The sequence below is a fragment of the Schistocerca serialis genome, chromosome 8 (genome assembly GCF_023864345.2).
Source record: "Schistocerca serialis cubense isolate TAMUIC-IGC-003099 chromosome 8, iqSchSeri2.2, whole genome shotgun sequence".
Lineage (NCBI taxonomy): Eukaryota > Metazoa > Arthropoda > Insecta > Orthoptera > Acrididae > Schistocerca > Schistocerca serialis.
In genome coordinates this window covers 440393176-440420347 of record NC_064645.1, presented here as the reverse complement: position 1 = coordinate 440420347, position 27172 = coordinate 440393176, and the positions used below count along the sequence as shown (strand labels likewise).

General features: G+C 45.0%; 1 protein-coding gene across 7 annotated transcripts in view; it reads left to right on the top strand.

Annotated features, from left to right (window-relative positions):
- LOC126416771 (E3 ubiquitin-protein ligase HECTD1) overlaps window positions 1-27172 on the top strand; it is a 327326-nt gene that overhangs the window by 93734 nt on the left and 206420 nt on the right. For all 7 annotated transcript variants that reach the window (XM_050084626.1, XM_050084625.1, XM_050084627.1 and 4 more), the window contains exons 13-14: window positions 19712-19853; window positions 26966-27127. In XM_050084626.1, coding sequence (XP_049940583.1) covers window positions 19712-19853; window positions 26966-27127 — 304 coding nt within the window. The remainder of the gene's footprint in view (window positions 1-19711; window positions 19854-26965; window positions 27128-27172) is intronic.

The window sequence follows — 27172 nt, the reverse complement described above, 5'->3', positions numbered from 1 at the left end:
TGACTCCATCAACCTCCTGACCCCACCGACACCCTGCACCCCTACCTTCTACCTTCTTCCTAAAATCCACAAACCCAATCATCCCGGCCGCCCCATTGTAGCTGGTTACCAAGCCCCCACAGAACGTATCTCTGCCTACGTAGATCAACACCTTCAACCCATTACATGCAGTCTCCCATCCTTCATCAACGACACCAACCACTTCCTTGAACGCCTGGAATCCTTACCCAATCTGTTACCCCCGGAAACCATCCTTGTAACCATTGATGCCACGTCCTTATACACAAATATTCCGCACGTCCAGGGCCTCGCTGCGATGGAGCATTTCCTTTCACGCCGATCACCTGCCACCCTACCTAAAACCTCTTTCCTCATCACCTTAGCCAGCTTCATCCTGACCCACAACTTCTTCACTTTTGAAGGCCAGACATACCAACAATTAAAGGGAACAGCCATGGGTACCAGGATGGCCCCCTCGTACGCCAACCTATTCATGGGTCGCTTAGAGGAAGCCTTCTTGGTTACCCAAGTCTGCCAACCCAAAGTTTGGTACAGATTTATTGATGACATCTTCATGATCTGGACTCACAGTGAAGAAGAACTCCAGAATTTCCTCTCCAACCTCAACTCCTTTGGTTCCATCAGTTTCACCTGGTCCTACTCCAAATCCCATGCCATTTTCCTTGACGTTGACCTCCACCTGTCCAATGGCCAACTTCACACGTCCGTCCACATCAAACCCACCAACAAGCAACAGTACCTCCATTATGACAGCTGCCACCCATTCCACATCAAACGGTCCCTTCCCTACAGCCTAGGTCTTCGTGGCAAACGAATCTGCTCCAGTCCGGAATCCCTGAATCATTACACCAACAACCTGAAAACAGCTTTCGCATCCCGCAACTACCCTCCCGACCTGGTACAGAAGCAAATAACCAGAGCCACTTCCTCGTCCCCTCAAACCCAGAATCCCCCGCAGAAGAACCACAAAAGTGCCCCACTTGTGACAGGATACTTTCCGGGACTGGACCAGACTCTGAATGTGGCTCTCCAGCAGGGATACGACTTCCTCAAATCCTGCCCTGAAATGAGATCCATCCTTCATGAAATCCTCCCCACTCCGCCAAGAGTGTCTTTCCGCCGTCCACCTAACCTTCGTAACCTGTTAGTTCATCCCTATGAAATCCCCAAACCACCTTCCCTACCCTCTGGCTCCTATCCTTGTAACCGCCCCCGATGCAAAACCTGTCCCATGCACCCTCCCACCACCACCTACTCCAGTCCTGTAACCCGGAAGGTGTACACGATCAAAGGCAGAGCCACGTGTGAAAGCACCCACGTGATTTACCAACTGACCTGCCTACACTGTGACGCATTCTATGTGGGAATGACCAGCAACAAACTGTCCATTCGCATGAATGGACACAGGCAGACAGTGTTTGTTGGTAATGAGGATCACCCTGTGGCTAAACATGCCTTGGTGCACGGCCAGCACATCTTGGCACAGTGTTACACCGTCCGGGTTATCTGGATACTTCCCACTAACACCAACCTATCCGAACTCCGGAGATGGGAACTTGCCCTTCAGTATATCCTCTCTTCTCGTCATCCGCCAGGCCTCAATCTCCGCTAATCTCAAGTTGCCGCCACTCATACCTCACCTGTCTTTCAACAACTTCTTTGCCTCTACACTTCTGCCTCGACTGACATCTCTGCCCAAACTCTTTGTCTTTAAATATGTCTGCTTGTGTCTGTACGTGTGGATGGATATGTGCGTGTGTGCGAGTGTATACCTGTCCTTTTTTCCCCCTAAGGTAAGTCTTTCCGCTCCCGGGATTGGAATGACTCCTTACCCTCTCCTTTAAAACCCACTTCCTTTCGTCTTCCCCTCTCCTTCCCCTTTCCTGATGAGGCAACAATTTGTTGCGAAAGCTTGAATTTTGTGTGTATGTTTGTGTTTGTTTGTGTGTCTATCGACCTGCCAGCGTTTTTGTTCGGTAAGTCACCTCATCTTTGTTTTTATATATAATTTCTATGAGATTTGTAACACTCTTGCAATGGCTAAATGTACCAGTCACGAATCTTGCCGCTCTTCTTTGGACCTTTTCAAGTTCATGACTGAGACCCAACTGGTAATGGTCCCATACAGACGAGCAATACTCTAAGACTGGATGAACTAACATATAGTAAGCAATTTCCTTTGTTGAAGGACTGCATCGCTTCAAGATTCTACCAATAAACCACAATCTAGAGTTCGCCTTGCCCGTTACTTGTGTAATCTGATCGTTCCATTTGAGATCATTTCGAATAGTCACACCTAGATACTTGATGAACGTTATTGCTTCCAAAGACTGGGCATTTATTTTGTACTTGTACGTTAATGGGGATTTTTGCCTTGTTATACGCAGTAGGTTACACTTACTAATATTGAGAGATAACTGCCTGTCATTACACCGGTGGTATTTTCTGCAAATTCATTGTTCTGCTCATCAGAAGCACTTTGCACTAAATTTGCGGGCATGGAGCATGTGAAAAAATTGGTGGCACGAACAGTAAAATTTCTGAAGTTGCACGCATTATTCCATTGTCATTTGTAACAGTTTTCATTGGAACTGAACAAAGCATACGGAACCTTTATATATTACTGCAAAGTACGTTGGTTAAGTCAAGGGCCATGCCTGGAATGATTTTTCAGTTTGAAACTCATAATTGTTGAATTTATGAAGGAAAAATGAGTGCAGGAATGAAAATGAAATCATCCGGAATGGATGGCAAACTTCGCGTTCTATGTGGACCTGACTGCACACTGCCCAAAGTAAGACATTGCAAGGTAACTTCTGATTTGATGGGGATTAATTTAAAAACGAAATCACAATGTACATGGATCACATTCTGACAAAAACAATCCAGCTTCCTAAGCTCACTGGCGTTAAAAAAAGTGAAATTTGAAGAATTCATTGCAGTTGAAAGAATTACAGGAGTAGGCTTATAAAGGTTTTGAAGACACTATCAACCTCGAATTATTTTCAAGCTGTTTGAGGTTGTTTGCCATTTTAGTTGAAAGTGACCCTGTGCACATGCAAATGTAACCAATTGACTTGCACGGTAATTCCAGGGCGTCTACATTGCTTTTCTCACGTAGGATCTCTCTAATGAGGTTGCAAAAGTGTTACACTGTCTCTGTCGACATATATGTGTGAAAGACCTTTTTTCGATTATGAAACTAAATAAGTCACGAGTAGTGGCAACGTGAGTGCAAAGCTCTGAAATTTTCTGCGTCTGTGCATATGCTGACAGTTTGTACCAAATAAAAATTGTCTTCTGTGCATCAAAAATAGTTAACGAAAGCTGAAAATTTGTTTAGTTTGTGGTCTGTTGTTGAGAAATGTGAAATATAAATCAGTTGTATGCATTGCGGCTGCACTGCCATTTAAATTTCCCCTCTTACCCCTCCTCATTCTCAGACAGCATGGCGTGATGGTGAGGAAAACATGCCAGCTAGACTGAGAGCTTTGCACTCTGCCCTGGGCATGGCCCGCCAACCGAAATCTTGTCCTCCCCCACTCCAGGTCATCCTCTTTGATGTAGTGGTTACAATCACAGGTTCAGTTCTTGCATCCTGCATTTGTTTATCATTTAGTATTTGTAATGTTTGGAAGGTCTGGTTCTTATTTATTTATGGAATATTGAAAATTTTCCACGTCTAGAATGGCTACATCATTACCTCAGTCTGCATCAAACCTACCAACCACCAGCAGTACCTGCATTTCAACAGCTGCCACCCATTCGACACCAAGAAATCCCTTCCATCTTCCATACAGCCAGGCCACCCATTATCATTGCATCTGTAATCGTGAGCAGTCCCTCAGCGAGGTCACCAATTAGCATTGCATTTGTAACCATGAGCAGTCCCTCTCCAAATATGCCAAGTGTTTCACGGAGATATTCAGACTTTGTCCAGAAACAGACCACCTCTGCCGTGTCTCCTCAGACTCCTGCTATGCCCCACTTACCCATTGTCTGGCCACAAAGGAGTAGCACTCCCTGGCTCTGTAGCATCCAGGACCTGAACAAGTTAATCACTTTCTCTGCCAGGGCTTTCACTACCTCTCATTGTGCCCTGAAATGAGAAATATCTTTCCTACTATCCTCCCCATTACTCCCACAGTGGTGTTCCGCTGCCCCCACCCCGAACCTATGCAGTATCCTTGTCTGTCCCTACCCACCCCTGCCCCCAACCATTTGCCTTGCATGTGTATTCCTGCAATAGACCCAGATGAAAGCCTTGTGCCCATACATCCTCCCATTACCATTTATTCCAGTTCCTTTCATTGGCATCTCCTACCCCATCAGAGACAGGGTCACCAGTGAGGGCAACCATGTGATCTTCAAACTTAGCTGCAATCATTGTGCGACATTCTACATGGGAATTGTGACTAACAAGCTGCCTGCCCATAGCTTGTGGCCAAGAGACAGCTCAGCCACTCAACTGCTGAATGTGCCACCCAACACAATGTGCTTCTTCATAGCTTGTGTCATTTGGATTCTACCCACCACCACCACCACCAGCTTTTCTGAATTGCGCAGGTGGGAACCCTCTCTACAACATATTGCTCATTCCTGTCACACACATGGCTTCAAATTCGTTAGTATCTGTCCCCCACCTGTCTGTACCCATCACTGCTCCCACTACAGTACACATGCCTTCTACCCTGATTCAGGCGCAGTAAGTCCTTTCCTCTTCCCATACATAAGTTACCAAGCTTCTTTAGGCTATGCTACAGCAGTTTTACTGGGAAGTCCTTAACACCCTCGTACAGTCCTGATCCCTCCCCATGCGATTTTCATATTTTTGTAGCCCTGACAAAAACGTTTTGTGACCATATGTATACTTCAGATGAAGAGATGCACACTAAGCACAATCATGGTTCCATAGGAAACCATCAACATTTTTCCATGAAAGCACTGACTGTCTTTTCTCACTGAGGGATAAATGTATTAGCAGTTACGGTGATTACTTTTGGAATAGTAAACTGTTAAATTACTTTCTCCATCTGGCTCATTTTCTTTTGACTGCCCTCTGTACAAGAAACTTGTGTTACACACACACACACACACACACACACACACACAAATTGTCATCTACAATCATCGTTAACATCGTGTCTCCATGTGTCTTATTTCTTTTGTTATGTCTTTAAGTTTTATTCTTCCATCAGTGTTACTGTGCATCATATTCTTCAGTGCTGACTCCTTTATTACACTCACATGAGTGGCTCTATCTATTGTGAAACTCAAGATTCCCATGCTTCGCGGCCCTCATCTTATGTTTACGAAGTCATTCTTGCCATTTCAATGTACTAATCAATTCTGTACTGACACCGTTCGTTCATTTCCCAGTTTCTGAGTCTTTGTTCTTGCCGGTGTACCATTGTTGTGACACTGTCAGGCCAGTGTTGGGGTTCTTTACGAACATAACAGTATAATGGGTCTTGCCTTTTCACACAGCTCTGAATGTCATTGAAGATTGCGTCGACAACATGGTGTCCCTGCGATGACCTCTGCACAGTGTTTGGTGTATCCTTCTTGGAGGCGATGGAGAAGATAGTGTATCATTTTCTCTGCTTTTGCGCAGTTCTGCTGTGTGGTATCTGTTTTCCTGACATGGGTCTCTGTAGTGCAATCCCTTATGGGATTGCATCCTTTCTTAAGGTGCATTTACACCTGTGCAACTGTTCTTGTGCACCAGATGCCTGCAGTTATTGCATGAAGAGGCAAAGAGGTGCCTGCAACAGTGCTAATTCATGCATACCTCTGAATTGAGTGTGTGGTGGCCTATTCACAAGTTCCACAGTCGTGGACCTTTCCACGATTCTCTCTGGTTAGTGCTTTGCTTCACTATGTCTGACTGTTAAATGATTCAGTTCTTTCGCACACATTAAAATTTGTCTTTGCATTAGCACTTTGGCTGAGTGGTCTAACTAGAAACGCTTGGAATTTGGACAGTATTACCATGTATTTCCTTTTTCTGGCTGTTTAATTCCCTGGATTACAGAGCAAATGAAAGTAAAGAAATGTCTATAGTTCCTCACAAGTAAGAGCAAACTGGAAACAATAGTGGCAAACATTAGCAACATAAAGAGCCAAATTATTTAGGAATAAAGATCTCTCTCTCTCTCTCTCTCTCTCTCTCTCTCTCTCTCTCTCTCTCACACACACACACACACACACACACACACACACACCTGTCTCCCTACATTATGCCCCGTCGACTGTAGAGAGATAGGTGTGTGTGTGTGTGTGTGTGTGTGTGTGTGTGTGTGCGCATATTTTTCCTGCAGCTAGAAAAAGAAAGTGCATTCTGGAATCTAGTCAAGCTCCATATCTTTTGTTTGTGTACCTATTGATGATGCAGTGCTTCTTCCTTTTGGTGAATAGTCTCCATTATTCCTAAATAATTTGTGATTTTCAACCAGAACTGTCCGTACATTATCAAAATAAAAACTCTTCGTTCATACTTCCTCCCCAGGGGGTTCATAGTTCTTTCACGAGTTTGTGTGTGGTATGCATGGGACCCCGAGATGTTGCAGCCCTTTCTTGCTTCTCGGGCTGCGTTTCCTTCATCGTGCCCCTCCCTCCCCATCCTCACTCCTTGCTTGCTGCTCCCTTCTTCCGATCCCTTTGTTTTCTTGTTTATATTGACCTGGCTATCCGCCTGGTTCCCTGTTTTCCATGTGATTTTGTTCCTCTTGCCTGTTCTTCCATGCTTTTTGGTGTTTTGGTCCCCCCTTGGGATTTGATTTCCACTTCTAAATTTTCTGCTTTTAGCGTGAGCCATTTGGGGAAGAACACCCACCCTATCATCTACGGCATGGATTCCTCCCCCACTCCACTTTCCTTTTCCATTCCTTTCCCATTCCCATTCCTTTCCTTCCCATCCCCTCCGTAGCCCCCCCCCCCCCCCCCCCCCCTGCCCTCTGCCCCGCTAGGTCACAAGCATGTATAGCTAGTCCATGTGGTGGAGCCCCCCTTTGCACTGCTAAGTTGCCAGCACATGTAGCCAGTCTGCATGGTGGGGCTTTTATGTACCCATCTAACTGAGCCCGCTCCTGACGACACAGGGGTCAAATTACTGATACCTGAACTGTTGTCTCCCCATGTATACCAAGGAGTGGTTGCTTGTACTCCTGGAGCATCGGAACTCCCGACAATGGCCGCCTTGCCGGATGGTCCTTGATGTGGCTGGGTGGCACCCGTGGGGAGAGCATCTGAATGGAGTGGGTGGTATCAGGGTGGATACTTAGCACATGGAGCGAATCAAGCTGTAGAAATCTGGCATCTCTTTGAGTGGTAACAGAGCATTGAATGCTGCTTCGTATGACCTTGCAGCCTTCACTTCCCTCGCTACAGGCTGGGAGGAGAGCCAAGCTCGCTGGCTTGAGGTGAAACACTACCACCACAACCTGATCTGTACTAGGACAGATGGGGACACATTCACTGCCACAAAGATGATGTTTTTTGTGGAGGATATTGAGGACAAGTTTGTCGAAGTGGAGTCTGTCAGTAAGATGCGGTCAAGCTCTGTTGATCAAAGCGTCTTCTGCTGCCCAGTCTGCAGCTCTTCGTGCTTGTGATTGTCTTGGCGATGTCCAGGTGTCTGTTATCCCTTAACAGTCACTGAATGTGGTCCAGGGAGTGATTTTTCATAGGAACCTCATCCTTCAAACTAATGAGAAACACTGGGCTAATCTGGAGCGGCACGGCATTCATTTTGTTCAACATATGCAGAAGGGTAATAAAGACAACCACACCGATACCGACACCTTTATTCGAGGAAGATAATCTCCCAGAGAAGATTAAGGTTACGTGTTACTGATGTGACGTGAAGCCGTACATCCCACCACCCATGAAGTGCTTTCGGCATTTGCATATTGGGCATATGTCTTCCCACTGTGCGGTGACTGTGGACACTCCCTCTATGAGGGAAGCCCTTGTGTTCCACCTCCTGTGTGTGTAAGTTGTCATGACCACCACTCTCCATGCTTAAGGAAGAACAGAAGATACAAAAGTATAAGTCCCTGGATCGTCTATCTTACACTGAGGCTCATCAACAGTATGACCTTCTCCACCCAGTGTTGATGTCTTCTACTTTTGCCTCTGTTACATCCTTTCCCTCTCCTACATCTTTCTTTACTCCAGTCCCAACCCCTCTCCTCTCCCTCTCCCCTCCGGGTGCTGCTCCCTCTCCCAGGCTGGAAAAGGGCCCCCCTTCTTCGGCACCTGCCAGTGATGGGGCTTCCTCCTGGGACCCCTCCCCACATCATCTCTCAGGCCAGAGGCCTGCTACCACAATTTGGTCACAGGCTACACAGTCTGTGCATGCCAAGGTCGCTCACTCTCTTTTGGTTCCAGAACTTGCCAAGCCTGTTCAAAGAAGAGGAAGAAGAAGAAGAAGAAGAAAAAGAAGAAGAAGAATAAGAAGAAAAAGAAGAATAATAAGAATTAATAGTCCCAGAACAAGCTACCCCCTTCCACCTCCCAGTGCCCCCAGTGGTGCCAATTTCCCCCTTGTAGCCTGTCTCTGACATGTTATTTATGGATGTCACCCCATCCTTGTCGGTGATGATCACTGACCCAGTGACAAGACCTCCCCTAGGCTTCTTTACGCCTGACGTGCACTCTCACCACATGATAATTCAGTGGAATTGTAGCGGATATTACCATCACCTAATCGAAACACAACTTGTGCCCTCTTATCCTACATTGTGTCTTGCTCTGCAGGAAATGCATTTCCATGATGACCACTCTCCATCGTTTCGTTGTTATCAGGTGTTGTCAGAACCGTGCCAGCCCCAAGATTGCATCTCAAGAGGTCTGCACTTTATTCGCACCGATGTCATTAGTGACTGGTTTCCCTTCATACCAACCTGGAAACAATAATGGTACGAGTGCAAACAACCTCAACAATCACCATTTGCAACGTCTTCCTCCCTCCATGTAGGCCACTTTCTTATGTTGAACTACCTACCTTAATACAGCAACTCCCATCCCTGTATCTCCTTTGGATCTTCAATGCACACCATCCCCTGTGGGGGAATGCCACTTCAATGGGTAGTGGGTCTTCTAATTGACCAACTTATTACGGGCTTTGACTTGAGTCTCCTCAATGACAGTTCTCCTATACACTTCAAGTGCCACTCATGTCACCTTTTCTGCAATCTATCCCACAATTTTCTCCCCTGCTCTCTTAGCTTGACTACACTGGTCACCCCATGATGATCTTTGTAACACTGACCGCTTTCCGGTGATTCTATCATTCCCCTGCCACCGCCAGCAAAACAGGCTCCCACATTGGGGATTCCGCAGAGCAAGATGCTTCTTATATGCATCTGCTGTGCACTTAGACACCTCTCTCTCTCAAATTGCATTGATAATGGTCGTGCAAGATGTGTCTGACACTGCACTTCACGCCGCTGGTGCTGCTATCCCCCTGTCCGTAGGTCCCCCTTGTCATTAACTGGTACCATGGTGAACAAAGGCTGTAGCAGTAGACGATCAGGACCGCCGATGGGTTCTGCAACGATTTAAATGACACTCCTCACAGACTAAACTAATTGCATTTAAGCGTCTCCGTGCAAAGGCTCACTACCTTAAACGGAATCAAAAGGAGTGCTGGGAGCACTATGTTTCCTCCCTTGGGACATGTGCCTCTTCATCCTTGGTTTGGTCTGAGTTGTGTAGCCTTCTGGGCCACCAGTGATAGCCAACTGCCCGAGTTCTTATCCTACAGAGAGCTCTGTGTACTGATCCATTGGCCCTTTCAGAATTGGCATTATCTTCCAATCTTGCTACCTTTCTCATGCAGAAACAAGAAGTTAAAGAAACACCCCTCTGTTTCGACCCCACCGAGCAGAAATCTGTAATGAACCATTCACTGAATGGGAATTCTTACAGGCTCGGCAACATCTACTCACGGTCTTTCAGCCGAATTTGGCTCATGGGGTTACACCACCCTGGAGTCCAGGAAGAACCCAACATCTCTTGGCAGCTACTGACTGATCAGCCTGCCCAGTGTACTTCGTAAGCTGCTCAAGAGAATGGTTAGCTTAAGATTATATTGGGTTCTCGAATCTCGAGGTCTTTTGTCCCTGTATCAGTGTGGCTTCTGGAAAGGATGATCTGCTAGTGACTATTAACTCAAATTGGAAACAGCAGTCTGACAGACTTGCTAAAAGTCAACGCCTTGTCGTGGTCTTCTTTGATCTACACAAGGCATACAACATGGCTTTGCGCCATCACGTTTTAATTAACCTCCATGACTGGGGCTTTTGTGGCCATCTTTCAGTTTTTATCTGCGAGTTTTTGTCCCACTAGTTCTTCCGGGTTTGAGTTGGCACTTCCCTAAGCACCCCTTGGATCCAATAGAACAGTATCCCACAGAGTTTTCTGTTAAGTGTCACAAACTTCCTCAAGGTCATCAATGTGCTTTTAACCTCTGTTGGGCTTCTGGTTACCCCGGCATTGTATGTCAATGATTTTTGCATCTGCTGCAGCTCCCACTGAGTTGTGTCTGCTGAACACTATCCGAAAGGCCTTTGCGTGAGAACTTTCCCATAGCTTCCAATTTTCTCCCTCCAAAACGTGGCTTCTGCATTTTTGCCATTGAACAAACCAGTGCCTAAATGTTACAGGGCAGTCCCATTTCTTGGGCCTCCTTTTTTATCAATAAAAAGCTGATGTGGCTGACCCAATTTGCTACCTGAAGACTATCTGCATGAGAGCTCTTAATGCTCTCCGTCTCCTGGTTCCACAAATCTTGGTGTGCAGACTGTGCTACTCTTCTCAATCTTTACTGTGCTCTGGTTTTGTCTAGACTGGATTATGGTTATCAGGCTTATGGCCCAGTGGATCCTTCCTGTCTGTGAAACTACATGACCCTCTTCATTATTATGGAGTGCATCTGGCTGTCGGTGTTTTCAGCACTAGTCCTGTTGACAGCGACAGTCTCCTTGCACAAGTGGCGATTCCCCCTCTACACATACGATGGAGCCAACTCCTAGAGGTCTCTGTTGCTCCTATGATATTCAATCATATTGTGCATTCCGTCCTAGAAGAGTTCCAGGGTGCTACCATCTTCTACACTGACGGTTCTAAAACGATAGATAAAATGGGATACGCTTTTACGTCTCCCACTGACACGGAACACCATTTGCTGCTAGTATCATGTATTCTGTTCACAGCAGAGCTGGTAGCCTTTGACATGGCCCTCTGTTTTGATACTTGGGCCTCCCTCCAACGTGTTTTAATATGTACCGACTCAATGAGGAGCCTGCAGGCTATAGAACGATGCTAATCTTGTCACCCTTTGGTCTCTGCTGTCCATGACCTTCTCTCTGCCCTTGGCCATGAAATCTGCTTGGTTATCTTTCCTGGGCCCCAAGCCATGTGGCCCCCCCTGCGGGTTCGGGGGTAAGAATAGCCCCGTGGTATTCCTGCCTGTCGTACGAGGCGACTAAGAGGAGTCTCAACTGTTTCGGCCTTTAATGTGATGGTCCCCTAAGGGGTTTGACCACTCCATTTCTAAATTTTTCCGTTAGTGCGTACCATTTGGGGAAGGACATCTTACGTGGTGCATCTTACATCCATCTTGCCCTAAGATCTGGCACACCTGATTTTTCATGGAGTTGGACTTACATCGAGCTTCCGGCCACATCCACTGCAGTGTGTTCTGGGTGCCATACATTCCCTCCAATGTGCAATTCCATCTTTGCCCTCATGATGTACATGGATATTTCGACACCCGACATCCAGCACGGTAGCCAGTCCGTTGTGGTGGGGTTGTCATGTACCCTCTTGGTGGTAGCCCCCTGACTACACAGAGATCGCACTGCTGATGCCTGAGCTGCTACCTCCCCACGTATGCTGAGGAGTAGCTGCTTATCCCTCTGGGGCATCGGGACTCACGGCAAAGGCCATCCTGCCAGGTGGTTTTTGCTGCGGCTGGGTGGTGCCCGTGGGGAGAGCCCCTGGTCGGAGTGGGTGGCATCAGGGCGCATGACCCGCAATGAAGCGTGGTACATCGTCTCTCGCTGGTGGGCCTCCACCAGCAGTCTCTAAGCGATCGAGGTCTAACTTCAACGGGAAGAAATTTGATCAGAGATCGTTTCCCTCCCTGGCCACTCCATGGGAGGAACGCCTGGCTAAAGACAGCAGTGGGGAATATTCGCCCCGGTACCTCGTGTGTACGCGGGTTGATGGGGGCTCGTTTATGTCGACCAAGCCCCAGTTGTTTGTGGAGCATTTAGAGGACAAGTTCGGGGAGGTGGAGGGCTTGTCCAAAATGCGCTCTGGTTCTGTGCTCATCAAAACGGCATCCTCTGCCCAGTCACGGATGTTGCTCAATTGTGACAAGTTGGGGGATGTTTCAGTTAGCATCACGCCGCATAAGAGTCTCAACATGGTCCAGGGTATTATACTCCACAGGGATCTTCTTCTGCAGTCCGACGATGAATTACGCGCCAACCTCAAACGACGAGATGTTCACTTCGTCCGGCGCATCCATCGGGGTCCGAGGGATAATCAGGTAGCCACCGGTGCCTTCATCTTGGCCTTCGAGGGTGATGTCTTACCCGAAAAGGTTAAGGTGATGGTTTACCGTTGTGATGTGAAGCCATATATCCCTCCTCCGATGCGGTGTTTTAAGTGCTGGAAGTTCGGGCACATGTCATCTCACTGTACTTCCGGCATCACCTGTCGAGATCGTGGCCATCCTTCCCATCCCGATACTCCCTGTGCCCCGCCTCCTATCTGTGTTAACTGCGGAGAAAACCATTCCCCGTGCTCACCGGACTGTAGGATCTTCCAGAAGGAAAGGAAGATAATGGAATATAAGACTCTGGACCACCTGACCTACACCGAGGCAAGGCGGAAATATGAGCGGCTCCATACTGTGCCCATGACATCCACCTATGCCGCTGCTGCAACACCGGTACGATCCTCTCCCATGTCGTCACGTACTGTTGCCTCTCAGCTATGTCAGAATGAACCGGCCCCCTTGGTTGTGGGGGGCACTTCCCCCTCTGTTGCTCCTGCTCCTTCTACTCCAGGAGCAACACCACCCCAACCATCGGGGACATTCGTTCCCCCTTCCCAGCCGGAGAAGCGTGAGGCTTCTTCGGCTACTCTAGCCAGGAAGGGGTCCCTTGGGGCCCTCCCATCCCAGGCTTTGCCCAGTGCCAAAGCGGACACCCTCAAATTTTTGAAACAACAACCGGTCGCTGGTCATAGGGCTTCACAGTCGTCGTCCGTCCCCGAGACTGACCCAGAGGGGCCCTTCCAGCCAGACCCTCCAAAGGCACAGTGTGCAAAGCAGTTGAAGAAAAAGGCTCCCAAGCATCCTGACATTGCGGTGGCACCTGTCCCACCGCAACCTTCCAACTCTTGAGGATGAGGTGGAGATCCTGGCTCCGCTGCGGACCTCGATCTCGCCGGTCCCTCCGACGCCATGGAACGCACTAGCACAGGTGCTCAGTCGGAGGCAGCAGGTGACCCAGTGGCGTAATCTGCCTTCCCAGTCCCGTCACGCCTTTCCCAGCCATGGACAACACCATCCTCCAGTGGAACTGCAGCGGTTTCTTCCACCATCTAGCTGAGCTCCGCCAACTTATCAGCCGTCATCCTTTCCTCTGCATTGCTCTGCAGGAAACTTGGTTTCCAGCAATGTGAACCCCCGCCCTCCAAGGCTATCGGGGTTATTATAAGAACCGAGCAGCATATGAAAGGGTGTCTGGTGGCGTCTGCATCTATGTCCTTAACTCTGTTCACAGTGAGTCTGTCCCTCTATAAACGGCTTTAGAGGCTGTCGCTGTTAGGGTGTGGACGCCGCAGGCTATTACCGTCTGCAGTCTTTACCTTCCACCGGTTGGTGATGTCGCGCTGCATGTCCTGGCTGCACTGATAGCCCAAATGCCGCCACCTTTCTTGTTACTGGGCGATTTCAATGCCCACAACCCTCTATGGGGTGAGACTGTCTCCGATGACCACGGTCGTGCTGTGGAGCATTTGTTGGCTCAGCTTGACCTTAGCCTCTTGAACACCGGTGCTCCCATGCATGTCAGTGTGGCCCATGGCTCGTTCTCGGCCATCGATCTCTCTCTTTGGAGCCCCGGACTTGTCCCATCCCTCCACTGGAGGGTGCATCCTGACCTGTGTGGTAGTGACCATTTTCCCATCTATTTGTCACTGCCCCAGTGTCATTCTTATGGGCGCCTGCCCCGCTGAGCAGTGGCGAGAGGGTCTTATTGTCCCCATCTTGAAGCCCGGTGCGGACCCACTGGCGGTGGACAGCTATTGTCCCATTACCCTCACCAACGTTTTGTGCAAATTGCTCGAACGTATGGTGGGGCGGCGTTTGTGTTGGGTCCTTGAGTCGCGCGGTCTCCTCGCTCCATCGCAGGGTGGCTTCCGTCGGGGCCGGTCTGCTGCGGACAATTTGGTGCGGCTGGAATCTGCCATCTGTACGGCCTTTGCCCGACGTCAGCATCTTGTTGCTGTATTTTTTGATCTGCGGAAGGCGTATGACACCACATGGAGGCATCACATCCTTGCTACGTTGCATGAGTGGGGTCTTCGTGGTCGGCTCCCAGCTTTTCTTCAAACCTTTCTATTGCGCCGCTCTTTCCGGGTGCAAGTCGGTGCCACCTCTAGTTCATCTTATACAATGGAAAATGGGGTCCCGCAGGGCTCGGTGTTGAGCGTCTCCTTATTTCTAGTGGCCATTAATGGTCTGGCTGCAGCCGTGGGGTCGTCTGTGTCTCCTTCTTTGTATGCCGACGACTTCTGCATCTCCTTTAGCTCCACGACTACGGGAGTCGCCGAACGCAGGCTGCAAGTAGCCATTCGCAAGGCAGCATCATGGGCTCTGACTCATGGTTTTCAGTTCTCTGCAGCCAAGACTCGAGTTACGCACTTCTGCAGGCGTCGGACGGTCCACCCTCATCCTGAACTTTACCTCGACGGCCACCTGCTTGAAGTGGTGGACACTTGCCGCTTCTTAGGACTCGTCTTTGATGCCCGGCTCACATGGGTTCCTCATATTACTCAGCTGAAGCAAAAGTGCTGGCAGCACCTCAACACCCTCCGCTGCCTGAGCCACACATTTTGGGGTGCGGATCGCTGCACGCTGTTGCGATTGTATGAGCCCTTGTGCAGTCCGGGCTTGATTATGGCAGCCTGGCCTTTGGGTCTGCATCACATTCAGTGTTGACGTTGTTAGACCCCATACACCACTGTGGGGTTCGGCTTGCAACTGGCGCTTTTCATACGAGCCCCGTGGATAGTCTACTGGTGGAGGCCGGGGTTCCCCTGCTGCGGATTAGCCGCCATCGACTGCTCACCGACTATGCTGTCCACGTGCATTGCTCGCCGGGCCATCCCAATCGTCGCCTGCTTTTCCCTGCCATGGTCCTCCATCTGCCCAAACGGCGACCTAGGTCTGGGCTTTCCATAGCTGTCGGCGTCCAGTCCCTGCTGTCGGAACTTGGGTCATTCCCTCTTCTGCCTCCCTTCAGAGTCCGTGCACCTACGCCTCCCTGGTGTTTGCCCCGGCCGTCCATCCGTCTGGACTTGGCACAGGGACCCAAGGACTCGGTTCCGCCTGTGGCCCTCCGTCTTCGTTTTCTTGCGCTCCTCGCCTCATTTTCGGGCTGAGAGACTGTCTACACTGATGGTTCCCTGGTTGATGGTCGCACTGCCTACGCTTTTGCTCACACTGCCCATGTTGAACAGCGCTGCTTGCCGGCTGGCTGCAGTATTTTTACTGCAGAGCTGGTGGCCATATTGCGTGCTCTTGAGCATATGCGTTCCTGCTCAGGCATGTCCATCGTCATCTGCAGTGACTCCCTGAGCAGCCTCCAAGCCATCGACCGCTGCTGTACCTCTTCTCCTCTGGTGTCCTTTATTCAGGAGTCTGTTTCCGCCATTACCCGTTCTGGTCATTCGGTGGTCTTTGTTTGGACCCCAGGTCACGTTGGCATCCCGGGGAACGAACGTGTTGACAGGCTGGCCAAAGGGGCGATCGACGCCCCAGCTTTGGAGATCGGCCTCCCAGCTCCTGATCAGCAGTTGGTGTTGCGCCGTAAGGTGTTTGGGATGTGGACTGCTGAGTGGCGTGGCATGACATCTCCGAATAAACTGTGGGCTGTTAAGGAGACGACCGATGTGTGGCGCTCCTCCCTGCGGGCTTCTCGCAGGGACTCTGTCGTCCTGTGTCGGCTCCGCATCGGCCATACCTACCTGATGCACGGCCATCTTTTGCGTCAGGAGGATCCCCCCCCCGTGTCGGTGTGGGTCCCGGCTGACGGTCGCCCACATTCTGTTGGAGTGTCCCCGACTGCGCACCCTCTGGCAGTCTTTTAATCTCTTGGGCACTTTGCCTTTGGTTTTATGTGACGATGCCTCCATGGCTGACGACGTTTTAAATTTTATCCGTAGTAGTCCTTTTTATGGTTCCATTTAGGGAGGTCCTGCACCTTTCCCTTTCTGTGTCTCTTGTCCTCGAGTGTCTCATATTTGGTTGCAGATTTTAGTGTGTAGTCAGCCTTTTGTTCTCGTGGTCAGTCAACCAGTGTCCGGCCATCTTCTTTTCTTCTGTTTCTTTCTGTCTGGTGTTCCTCTGTACTCTTCTTGTCTGTAGTGTTCGTTGCCGCATTTGTGTTCTTTCAGTGCCTGGGGGGGGGGGGGAGTCTCCTTCCCCTTGGGGTTTTACCTGCTTCGCACATTTATGTCTCACCTGATTTTGGAATGGGGGACTGATGACCTTCGCTGTTTAGTCCCCCCTTAAACATCCCAACAACCACCACCACCAAGCCATGTGGGCATCCCAGGGAACGAACTGGCCAAGTGTTTGGCTAGAGAGACAGATAACTACCCCCACCCCCACCTCCAATCCCTTTCAGGATTCCACATGCAGATATGTGGATACACGTCAGATCTCTCTTTTGCCCAAAAGTGGAATGACATCTGGTGCGCAACTGCTCTCAGTAAAACTCCACACAATCACGGAGACTACTGCTGTTTGGCGCTCTTCCTTCCGCTCTTCTCGTAGGAGTCTAATGAGCGACCCACACAATGTGGCTGTGGAGCCAGACTGGCAGAATTCCATATGTTGGTGTAATGACCCCTTCTTTTGCCCCCTTCATACTAAGTATAGCCTTCCAGATTCCTTGTCTTTAATATTAGCAGATGATGCACAGATGTTTGAACTGGTCCTCAGTTTCCTATGTGAAAATGGTTTTTCTTTTCAGTTATAAAGTGTTGTATTAACAGAATCTTCCGTCAGTTCTTGGTATAACAACATTATAATAAATGAAAAGCACCAGTTTGCTTTTGTTCTACAATATTAGTTTTATTGTTAACCAGTTTTTGGCGTACAAGGCCATCTTTAGACCTTCACCCTTGAGGTCCCCGAAGAAAATCTTAGCAACCCTATGGAAACGACAAATGGTGAAGAGCCAGTCACACTTGTTTACGAGGTGTTTCTTTTTTAAAAGAAGGTGTGATGTGTGTTCTGTGTTAGCCATGATTTCTCTGTTAATGTAAATCATGCTCTTATTTACACTACCCACCCCTTTCAAAGTCAATACAAACCTTCCCGTCTACATGACATCTCATAAAAGGTATAAAATATTCTATACAAAATAGAACATAATATGCTATAGTATCATCACTATTTAATTATTCGTCCAATATCGTATGTTCTGCTAACGTAATATTCACTCCCGTTCATTAAGGCAAATATGCGTTAGGAAATATAAATTTGAACTCTGGACCGACTATGACGGTACTTGTGTCAAAGAATAATGCAGTTGTCCTAGGGCCAGCTCTGCGAGGACAGAAACCTCGTGTAGAGCAAAAAGGCAAAAGCTGGCTTGACTATGATACAATCTGCATGAGAATAGTATTCCTGTGACTTAGGGAGATAAGAACTGACCAGGCACCTAATATATATTGTCCGAAGGCTGTGCCAAATGACTAAGATCGGAGACAACGTGTGCATTCTCTGCCTCGTGGTGCAGCCGTGCAAAGTCGGGACATCTGACTGGAACAAGAAAATCTCTTACCAGGAGCAATTTTGAATGATGTAATAACAAATTCTCGCTGGTAAGGTTTTAACCAGTATCTCTAAGTGTGGGAGGATAGAATAGTTTGAGTTTAGGGGAATTTGGTGCAGGAAAATTACTACACTCCACCCGTTAACTAAGAATGTTAACGTCCCTGGGGGATAGATGACTCCCCGGATCCCATGGATCTGACATTAACTTCACTTGAGCAAGTGCATACCAGTACTTCTTGTTAAATTTTGTTCGAAAGTCTCCACACTTCAAAACAATCACCACTTCACTAGGTAACACAACTTTGTTTTGGATAAGCTTGAATTCTTTCCACATGTCATCTATAACCTTGCTAGCATCATTAAGTTTGGAAGAAGCAATACGTTACCCTTACAACACATCCTTCACTCCTGTAACCCTCTTATCTCAATCTTTCCCCACTTCCTCTACCGAACAGTTTCCTCTTTCGTATGCTAAGTGTTTTTCCTCTTTTGTGTGATCCTATTGAAGACTCGGTGCTTCTGTTGTTCACATCAGTTGGTTTGTTTTAAATGACCAAGGAGACACACAAAAAACAAAATTTAATGACCATGTTTGCATGTTCTGTGGCGAGGCACTGCAGGGCCATGTGAGAATCAGTCACTGCTATGGTGATATGTAGACACAATGAGAGGGGGGGGGGGGGGGCATATCATCATGTGTTAGTTTTATTAATTTTTTATATTTTTTGTTGTTTTATTATAAAACTATTTCATTTTAGCTATTCGACTGGTAAATTATAAATTCTGGCTTTTACTTTACGTTAACATATCTTACAACTTGTAAGCCCAAATGAAGGAAAACACCTGTGTGCTTTGCCTATGTGCAGTGAGCATGTAATCTTTGTATGTCTTAAGTATACTTTAGTGTAAGACCTATGCAACAGCTGTTGTGTATTCCCAAGCTCACATTATACTTTGTGCATCCATAATGCATATGTTGAGTGTGTTAGGACATGGAGTACATAAAATTCTAAAAACTATGATGTGCATCTATAGTAATGGTGATAGTGGTTTCAGTTTGATGATACTTACACCACCTGCATTCATAGGTCAGTGAATGTTGATGTTTTTGTGATGTGCAAGTGCAGAGACTTGTGTGGGATAGTATGCCATCAACGAATTTTTTCTAAAGCAAGTTGCATTTTTTGTAGCGCATCTTAAGATTTCACTTTTTACTAATTTTAACTTTTAAGTGATTGGTTATACAGGAACACGCGGTGGTTCTGTTCTATACAATACTTGATAATGATTGAACAGTGAAATTGTGCAGTCATACAGCCAGTAAAGAAAAGATGACTGCTGCATTTGACATTAAATCATTTGAAATAATGATCTGAATATTAAGCTATTTGAACTGAACACTGCAGATAAAAAGAAGGCTCCTTATTGTAACATTTCATGGTTTCACTGCAGACTCTAAATATCTACAAATATTATCTGTTTAGTAAAATGACCTTAATCGTACCTGTTGAGTGTGTAGGGTTTCTTGGCAGTTTGCTCACAAATTTTGTTCAGAATACAATTTATATTAATAGCTCATTACATTACTTGTGCTTACAGGAAAGCCAGCCTGGGTCTCATCAAGAAGATGGTACATTACATCCAGCCAAGCCTGTTAGTTGAAGTGTGTAGCCCCGAGTCTCCAACATATAACTTTGGTACAATGTTGGTTGAAGTTATTGCAACAGTATTAGATAATGAGGTACTTATTTAAAATTTTACTAGCTTAGCGCTTGCTGCTTCGCTCATGTAGACTGCGTTCTGTACACAGAATTTTTTTATTTTACTTTTTTTAATCGAATTTTTTATGATGTTCATAAATTGCAACACATTCTAAACATTTCACGCTATTTAAGGTCATAAAAGGATGGCCTTTGCTGAATGTACTTCTGACCAAAAAGAGATTCTCATCGGTGGAGTCTGATTTTTTGTTAATTGTCTCTTTTGCATTCTTGCAGTGGTATTTCCATAGAAACTTCATCCCCTGACAGGGAAGTAAAATATCAATTTCATAATTTACCTTTAATTTTTTTAACATAATAAAATATATTTTTTTAGATTTTCGTCCCTTATTTTACCCCATTAGTGGTTGAATTTCCAAAAATGCTAAAACATTAATTTTCTGCCAGGAAGTTTCATGTATTTTTTTGTTTCTAAGTAAGTAGCCATATACTAATTGTCATAGGTATAGCTTTAAAAAAGCTTTCACAATGAAATATTTTCATAAAACATGTCACCCCCCCCCCCCCCCCCTCTTCACTGCCTTAGGGATTGAGTATTCAAAAAAGAGAAAGGTGTGTTTTTCAATTTCTAACAGAGAAGCCAAATACAAATTTTCTTAGATTTACGTTAAAAATGCTTGCATAATGAAATATTTCCATAAGAACTTTCATCCCCATAGGGGTTCAATTTAAAAAAATAGTGAAATGTAATTTTTTAGATTCCAACCAAGAAACGTAATTCACATTTTCATACATGTAGCCTTAAAAATTCTTTCAAAATGAAATATTTCATAATACGCGCTCTCAGTGGTTAAATTTCCAAAAACACTGAAACACACATTTTTTTTTTTTTTTAATTCGTAACCAAGGAGTCAAATACCAATTTTCATAATCTACGTTTAAAAATACTTAAATAGTTTCTTTAATAATGATTTGTTTAAAAATAATCCACTATTTTACCCCCACAGGGATAAAATTTCAAAAAAATGTTGAAACATGTATTTCTTTATTTCTGACTGAGAACCCAAATACCGATTTTCGTAGGTCTATCTTCGAAATTGCCTCAATAGTGAAATGTTTTCAAAATACTTTTCAAAATACTATTTCACCCCCTTAGGAGTGGAATTTTGAAAAATCTTTTCTGAAATGGTGCCTACAGTATAAGATCAACACCATCTGCAAATTTCAAGTTTCTGTCCTTAGTGGTATGGGCTGCGCAATGATGTCCTTAATAATCATCTCTCTGGAATTGTTTCATAAGACACTTGTCTCACTGGATTCTGTGCATCCTATTTTGTCCACTGCCTGATTGCGGTTTAATTTATTGATTCTCCCAGAAAGACTGGGCAATCAAACTAAGGCTTATTAAACGATATTATGTTTGATTTTTGTGTGTTCCATTGGAAATCATGACCTGTATTTATTATGTTTTTCCCTTCACTCTACCCTATGTGTGCGTGAATGTGACTGAATGAGTGTTTTCACGTGTGGTTTCGGGTTTCTTCTGTGGGGGGCCGCTGAGTTGGTTGTCGTCTGCTAGGAGCAGGTGATGTTTGCTCCTCGTTTGGAGGGTAGCACAGGATGACCAACTTAGGATCCTAGTACCTGGTCAGAGAGGTTTACCCCTGTTAGTCTGAGGTTGGTGTTGGAAGCCTACCCGTCTGGTAGATTTCGTTGCACCGTTAGTTAGGTGAAGCTCGGTGGAGAAAGGACACTCTGCAGCTAGCAGTTGGTGAGTATAGTTCGCAGGTCCCAGAGGTGGTATCTGCTGACAGGAAGTAAGTTGAATTAGAACTTCCTTATGTTAAACTCATGGAATATTTAAGTACTTCAGCTTAACTGAAATGTGTGTAGTTACGTATTTTTGGAATGTGGCATAATGATTTTATTAAAAGAGTTGGCGATGATGGTGGTTTGAAATTAAAAGTGCAGAAGTTGCTTTGTTCCTTTCGGACATCACGGTGTGGAATTTCTAGCAGGGAATATGTTTAGGAAAAGCTAGTCAGTATAACTTCAGGTGAATGTGAGAATAATAGTGTTTTCGAGCGAGTGTGACTTTTTATTGTTCTTATTTTCTATTCTCTCTTTGTGTTCGTCTTGTACCTCGTGTGTGGTAACCTATGATCCTTCTGGTCTACTACGGCACTGCAGTAGGTTTTCATATTACCAGTTTAATTGCTTCGTGTGTATAATGTCAGTAAAATATCAGTTTTTCGTGCGCATAGAGCAAATGTTTGTAACGGTTTGTTTCTGAATGGACCACGTGTAAGTTGAAACAATTGGGGGGGGGGGGGGGGGGGGGTTTCTCCCTGGCTGAGTTAATTTTATTTTGTGGTGGCAAAATCATTCTGGTATTGCACCATTAAAATTTCTTAAATTTGTGCTTGGCTTAATGTCTAATTTCTGAACAGTTAACTCGTGATCAAGTTTACCATGTGCTGAAGTTCAGCCGTTCATAAGCGGCAGGCATGGATTCCGCATTGTATATCTAGTATACAAACCTTGCGAACGGATAAACCTCTTTCCAAGCTAGTGCATGAGCATAATGGTGATAGGTATCTCTCTGAACTATTTCTGTTGTGGGTATGATTGAATTACTGTGTTCCACTTCCCTTTTGTGTGCTTTTTAATTGCACTATTCTACCATTTTGGACGAACTGTTTAGTTAAATTTTTTATCCAGGCACCAGTCTTGTGTATTCATAGGATGTGCATCAAATTCAGTCATGAAATAAATGTGCTAAGTAAAAGATAAATTCAGCGTCCTTTATCTTTTCATTGGTGCCACTTTTCAAATTAATATTCTGTTCCCTGATTTTTTAAAAGTTAATCTGCTTGCTTGTGATGAACAAAAATGGGAGTTAAAATCCAAGTGAATGGCATACTGTCTCAAAGTTAAGGAATTCACATGTAATTAAACAAGCTCATTGATGTACGACATACAATGCTGTTCATCTTGTTAGTTTCTTTGAAAAAAATTGCATTCCTATAATTAAATTCTTATTTAAATTAAACTGGTAATTTCCAATTTGGTCTTTTGTTAATTGTTAGGAAGGGCTTGGGCTGGTGGCGACCCTGTAATTTTTAAATTTATACTTGTGCTTGTGAGGTGGCTTAACCAGAAATCACGCACAAGGGTTACATCTCCATTATTCTTGGTGCGTAACGTATGTTGAGCCTTGGCTAGGATCCGTTTACAGTTCTACACACATACTTTACAGTTGAATAGCTGAACTCTTAAGAATTCTTTGTTGTTGGCACTGGTAGGAGGAACTCAGATGATTGAAAAAGTAAAACTAAAATTTAGGTGTGGTTTTCAGCATCATTAAATACATGGTGTTTCAAACAATTAATCAGATTTAACAGGACTTTATCTTCTACTTGAACGAAGATAGAAGCTTGAGGTGAATTTTAACTTACACACAGGGCTACAAAGTTCTTATTTTACAGCTAGTGCCATTGCATTTGACATGCATGCACATACAACCTTGGAGTACATTTTTCATTTACCTTTCTCAAAAGTTCAGTATGCCCTCTACAAAAACGGACATCCAGACAATAGTCATACTCATCCCATACTTTTGTGAGCACATCTAGACGTACTGCATACACCACTGTTGCTGCTTGGCACCAAAATTCATTCAAAGTTAGACAAATCCTTTACCAAACTTCCACAAATAAGTCACATATGTTGAGATCAGGTTACATTGGAGGCCAATGGTGCAGTGTGAGAGATATGCCTCTTTTGGCCAGTTCATTGCTGTGGCAACTCATTGTTAAGAAATGCTCTGAAATGCAGGCACGAGTGTTAGTGGTGCTGAGCCGTGCTGAAAAATAAAATTTTTGCCATTTTATTGCAATTTTGGAAAAAGCCAGATCTCTAAATGTCTTTTTGGCATGTAAGAATGGGCTGAAAATCTTTTCTTAGGAAATTGCCCAAAACATGAAGCTATGGCCTTTGACTGCTATGTTCCCCTTATTCTTAATTGTGGTAGTTATCTTGTTCAGTTAAATGGAACATAGTCTCAACACCAAAAACTAAAAGTTAAGGAATTATCTTCTTTCTCCACACACAGAATGATTTCACGAAACTTAACATGTCATTTTCGGTAATGAAGGGCTTGTGCCAATTGACTCTTGTGTAGTATGAAACAAGTATGTTGCTTTAAAACAAAAGGGGGGGGGGGGGGGGAGACACGTGAGAAATGACCAACTCGCAGATGGCATGAGGAGTTGACGTACATATGCTATATTCAAAGCTTTGCAGTGTGCTGTATGTCTGATTTACCCTTAAATAAACAACCAGTATCTTGCAACTGCTGATTCCATTGTCAAATAGTTTTAGCTGTTGGACTTGCAGTGTTGGACTCCAAACAAACTGCACCTGTTGAAATGAAGAAAGCAAATGACCTTTTATCACTATCACCATTTCGACTTGATCTGTTTTGGGTAACGAATGAAAGAGCAGTCGAGCTTCACCAGGGAGACCCCTAACCCCACAGATAAGTCACAAGGTGAGAGATCTGGAAACCCAGGAGGACACAGGCAATGAAGTTCATCTTCTGTTTCTCCTCTTCTATAACGTCAGATGTGCTTAGAGAATTTCTCTCTGTTACATAAGATGGTATGTAAAGACCACGTTTTTATCCCCCCCAAACCTGACACTCTTTAAAGTTTGCGGCATAACATTTCTGAAACTGATACCAGCTGCTTCATGTGCGGCAGGAAATGAGCAACAGTTTTGATGTTTGTCATGTAACTTGTGGTGCTTAGATTGAATGCATAAAAATTGGACCTTTACTCTTTCCAGGAGCATTGGAGCTGCATGTCTGTCTTTTGTAGTTTGGAAGCAACAAATGTTCAAAATCTGTTCCTTATTTTTGAATAGCTCTGTACATCAAATATTGCTGTGGATATAGAGGTGATGTTACCAAAGGTTTCACTTTTGTGAGATGATGACATAAATATTTTTCCATATGAGACTTCTCAACAGCGTGTATCACAACAGATTAGGGTTTCACAAGGCTGTAAACTATGGTAGAGAGATAAAATATGAAAGGCATAATAGCTGTCGAACAGAAATGTTGTTGCTTATTGTTTGCTATTATCTAGTAATAGTAGGATGTTGACCTGTGAAGCACAGCACCCTTATGAATAAATGGAACTACACACACCTATGGAGTAGCATATAACACTACATTTCACCCCTACCTCAGCCGTAACATGCTGTGGCATGGATTCCCCGAAATGCAGAAAATGCTGAGTAATCTTGATGCATAACTGCACATTTCCCACAGTCTAGCTCTGAACGCAAGTTATCCTTGTCCTGCACAAACACTTTCATGTTGTGGGCGATCCTCAAAGAATTTTGGCTTCATTTTGAAGTGACAGGATGGAGCAATATGTCAAGGGTACAGGTCACTTCAGAGGTGCTATAGGTGAGCATGACTACACGTGATGAGAGAGTAGGTTCCCATGCCAGTTGCTGGTGAGAGACATTGGCAGATAGATTTGGGGTTACCATTTCTTCCTATGTAAACATGTGCCACAAGAGAATGCTTCCACCACCTGCCTGAACAGTGCCCTATTGGCAAGCCACACACATTGCCTAATGTTTTCCAGTGTACTGGTAGCCTGGCATCAGCTTGGGTCCTCCTGTCGGATACGAAGTACATATCATCCTGGTTTTAGAAAACTCTTAGGTGAAAAAATTGATTTTTGAATATCTTACAGTCTGATACTTCTGGTTGGTAAAGCTTCCATAGTTACTGTACCACCTCAAATTCAGTAAAATGTTGCATGAAGATGTAAAGATTTTGCAGGGGCAAAAATGCGCTGTGTAAACTTTGTGTTTGATTGATTTTAGCTAACACATTGCAGTGTATGAAACCTAGATAAGACATTGAAATATTGTTTAAAATTGGGAGCAGAAGGATATCTCATTTCATTCTTGAGTTATTAGTTTTAATATCTGAATGATGGTTGCGCTCGACGCACCCTTTCACATCATTGCACATTGCAGATCGTGTGGTCATTACAGTAATCATATGTCATAAACAATTTGAGATATCGAAATGAGGTTTCTTGCAAAATGATAGCACACAATGAAACTTGAAACCTTTTTGTTTACAAGATTCGAGGTAACTCATCCATAGCAGTGAGGGGTTGGTGACTAAGGGCACATTTAGACATCCATAGCAGTGTCGGAAAACCCAAGGAGCACATGTAGACATATCCACAACACCTGGGAAACGGCACAACAGGACATATATACATGCCGACAGCAATGAAAAGGTTAATCTTTGTGCCCTTTTATGTGCAATGGCCAGAGATATGCATGTGAAGCAGCAGCTCCTATTATTCATAGTGAGATGATGGTACTGATGGTATGGCTGCTCACGCACTGTTGTCTAATGCTGAACTGGTAAGTGATTTACTGGTCTGTGGCCTGTTACAATTGTCTGAAATCGCCATCACTAACACTCAGTTGACCATGACACTTTATATGAAGGTGATTTTCCCTGAATTGAGGTGCTCGTGGTACTTTCTTGACAGCGTGATACCTGAAAAGATTACTACCTGTGTGATTTTGGCACTGGAGCATCTCATTCCTTAAGTGCCAGTGATCTGATTGTGCTAAAATTTGCTGCTATTGTACAGATTGTCCATACTGGACTAGATTGTAATGCCAATTGAAAAATAAAAGATCCTACGACAACATAGTATTGTGATAAGCCAAGTTCTTCCATTTGCTGTGGTGATAGAAGTTCTCTGTTTCCAATGCAGAGCAATTTGTTAAGTTTTTCATATTCATATGTTTAATATGATTTGGAATTATTATTTATGAAAATAAGTCTTTGAGTCATTGCATTTTAAGTGGCTAACTCTCATTACACAGTTAGTATTTGCAGAAACAATAGATTACACTAGTTGTGTGCTTTCGGGTAAATGCGGGTAAATGTCGTCAGTGTGTTGATAATTAACTTAATTTACATACTGTCACCTCTGAGAGGAAGTGGTTTTCTGCCTAGTGTTACTGCTTTCATTTAATACAAAGTATTGTGCTTCCTACTAAAGGGTTATTTTTGTTGCAGGAGGATGAGGATGGCCACCTAGTTGTGTTACAGATAATCCAGGATTTGATGACAAAAGCACAGGATATATTTCTGGATCACTTTGCCAAACTTGGAGTTTTTTCCAAGGTTCTACAACTTGCTGGTCCACAAGATGCAGTGGAGAAGAAAGAAGAACCTCCTGTAAGCTGCTTTTTTTGTGTGTGGATGTATGCATGTCTATTTGTT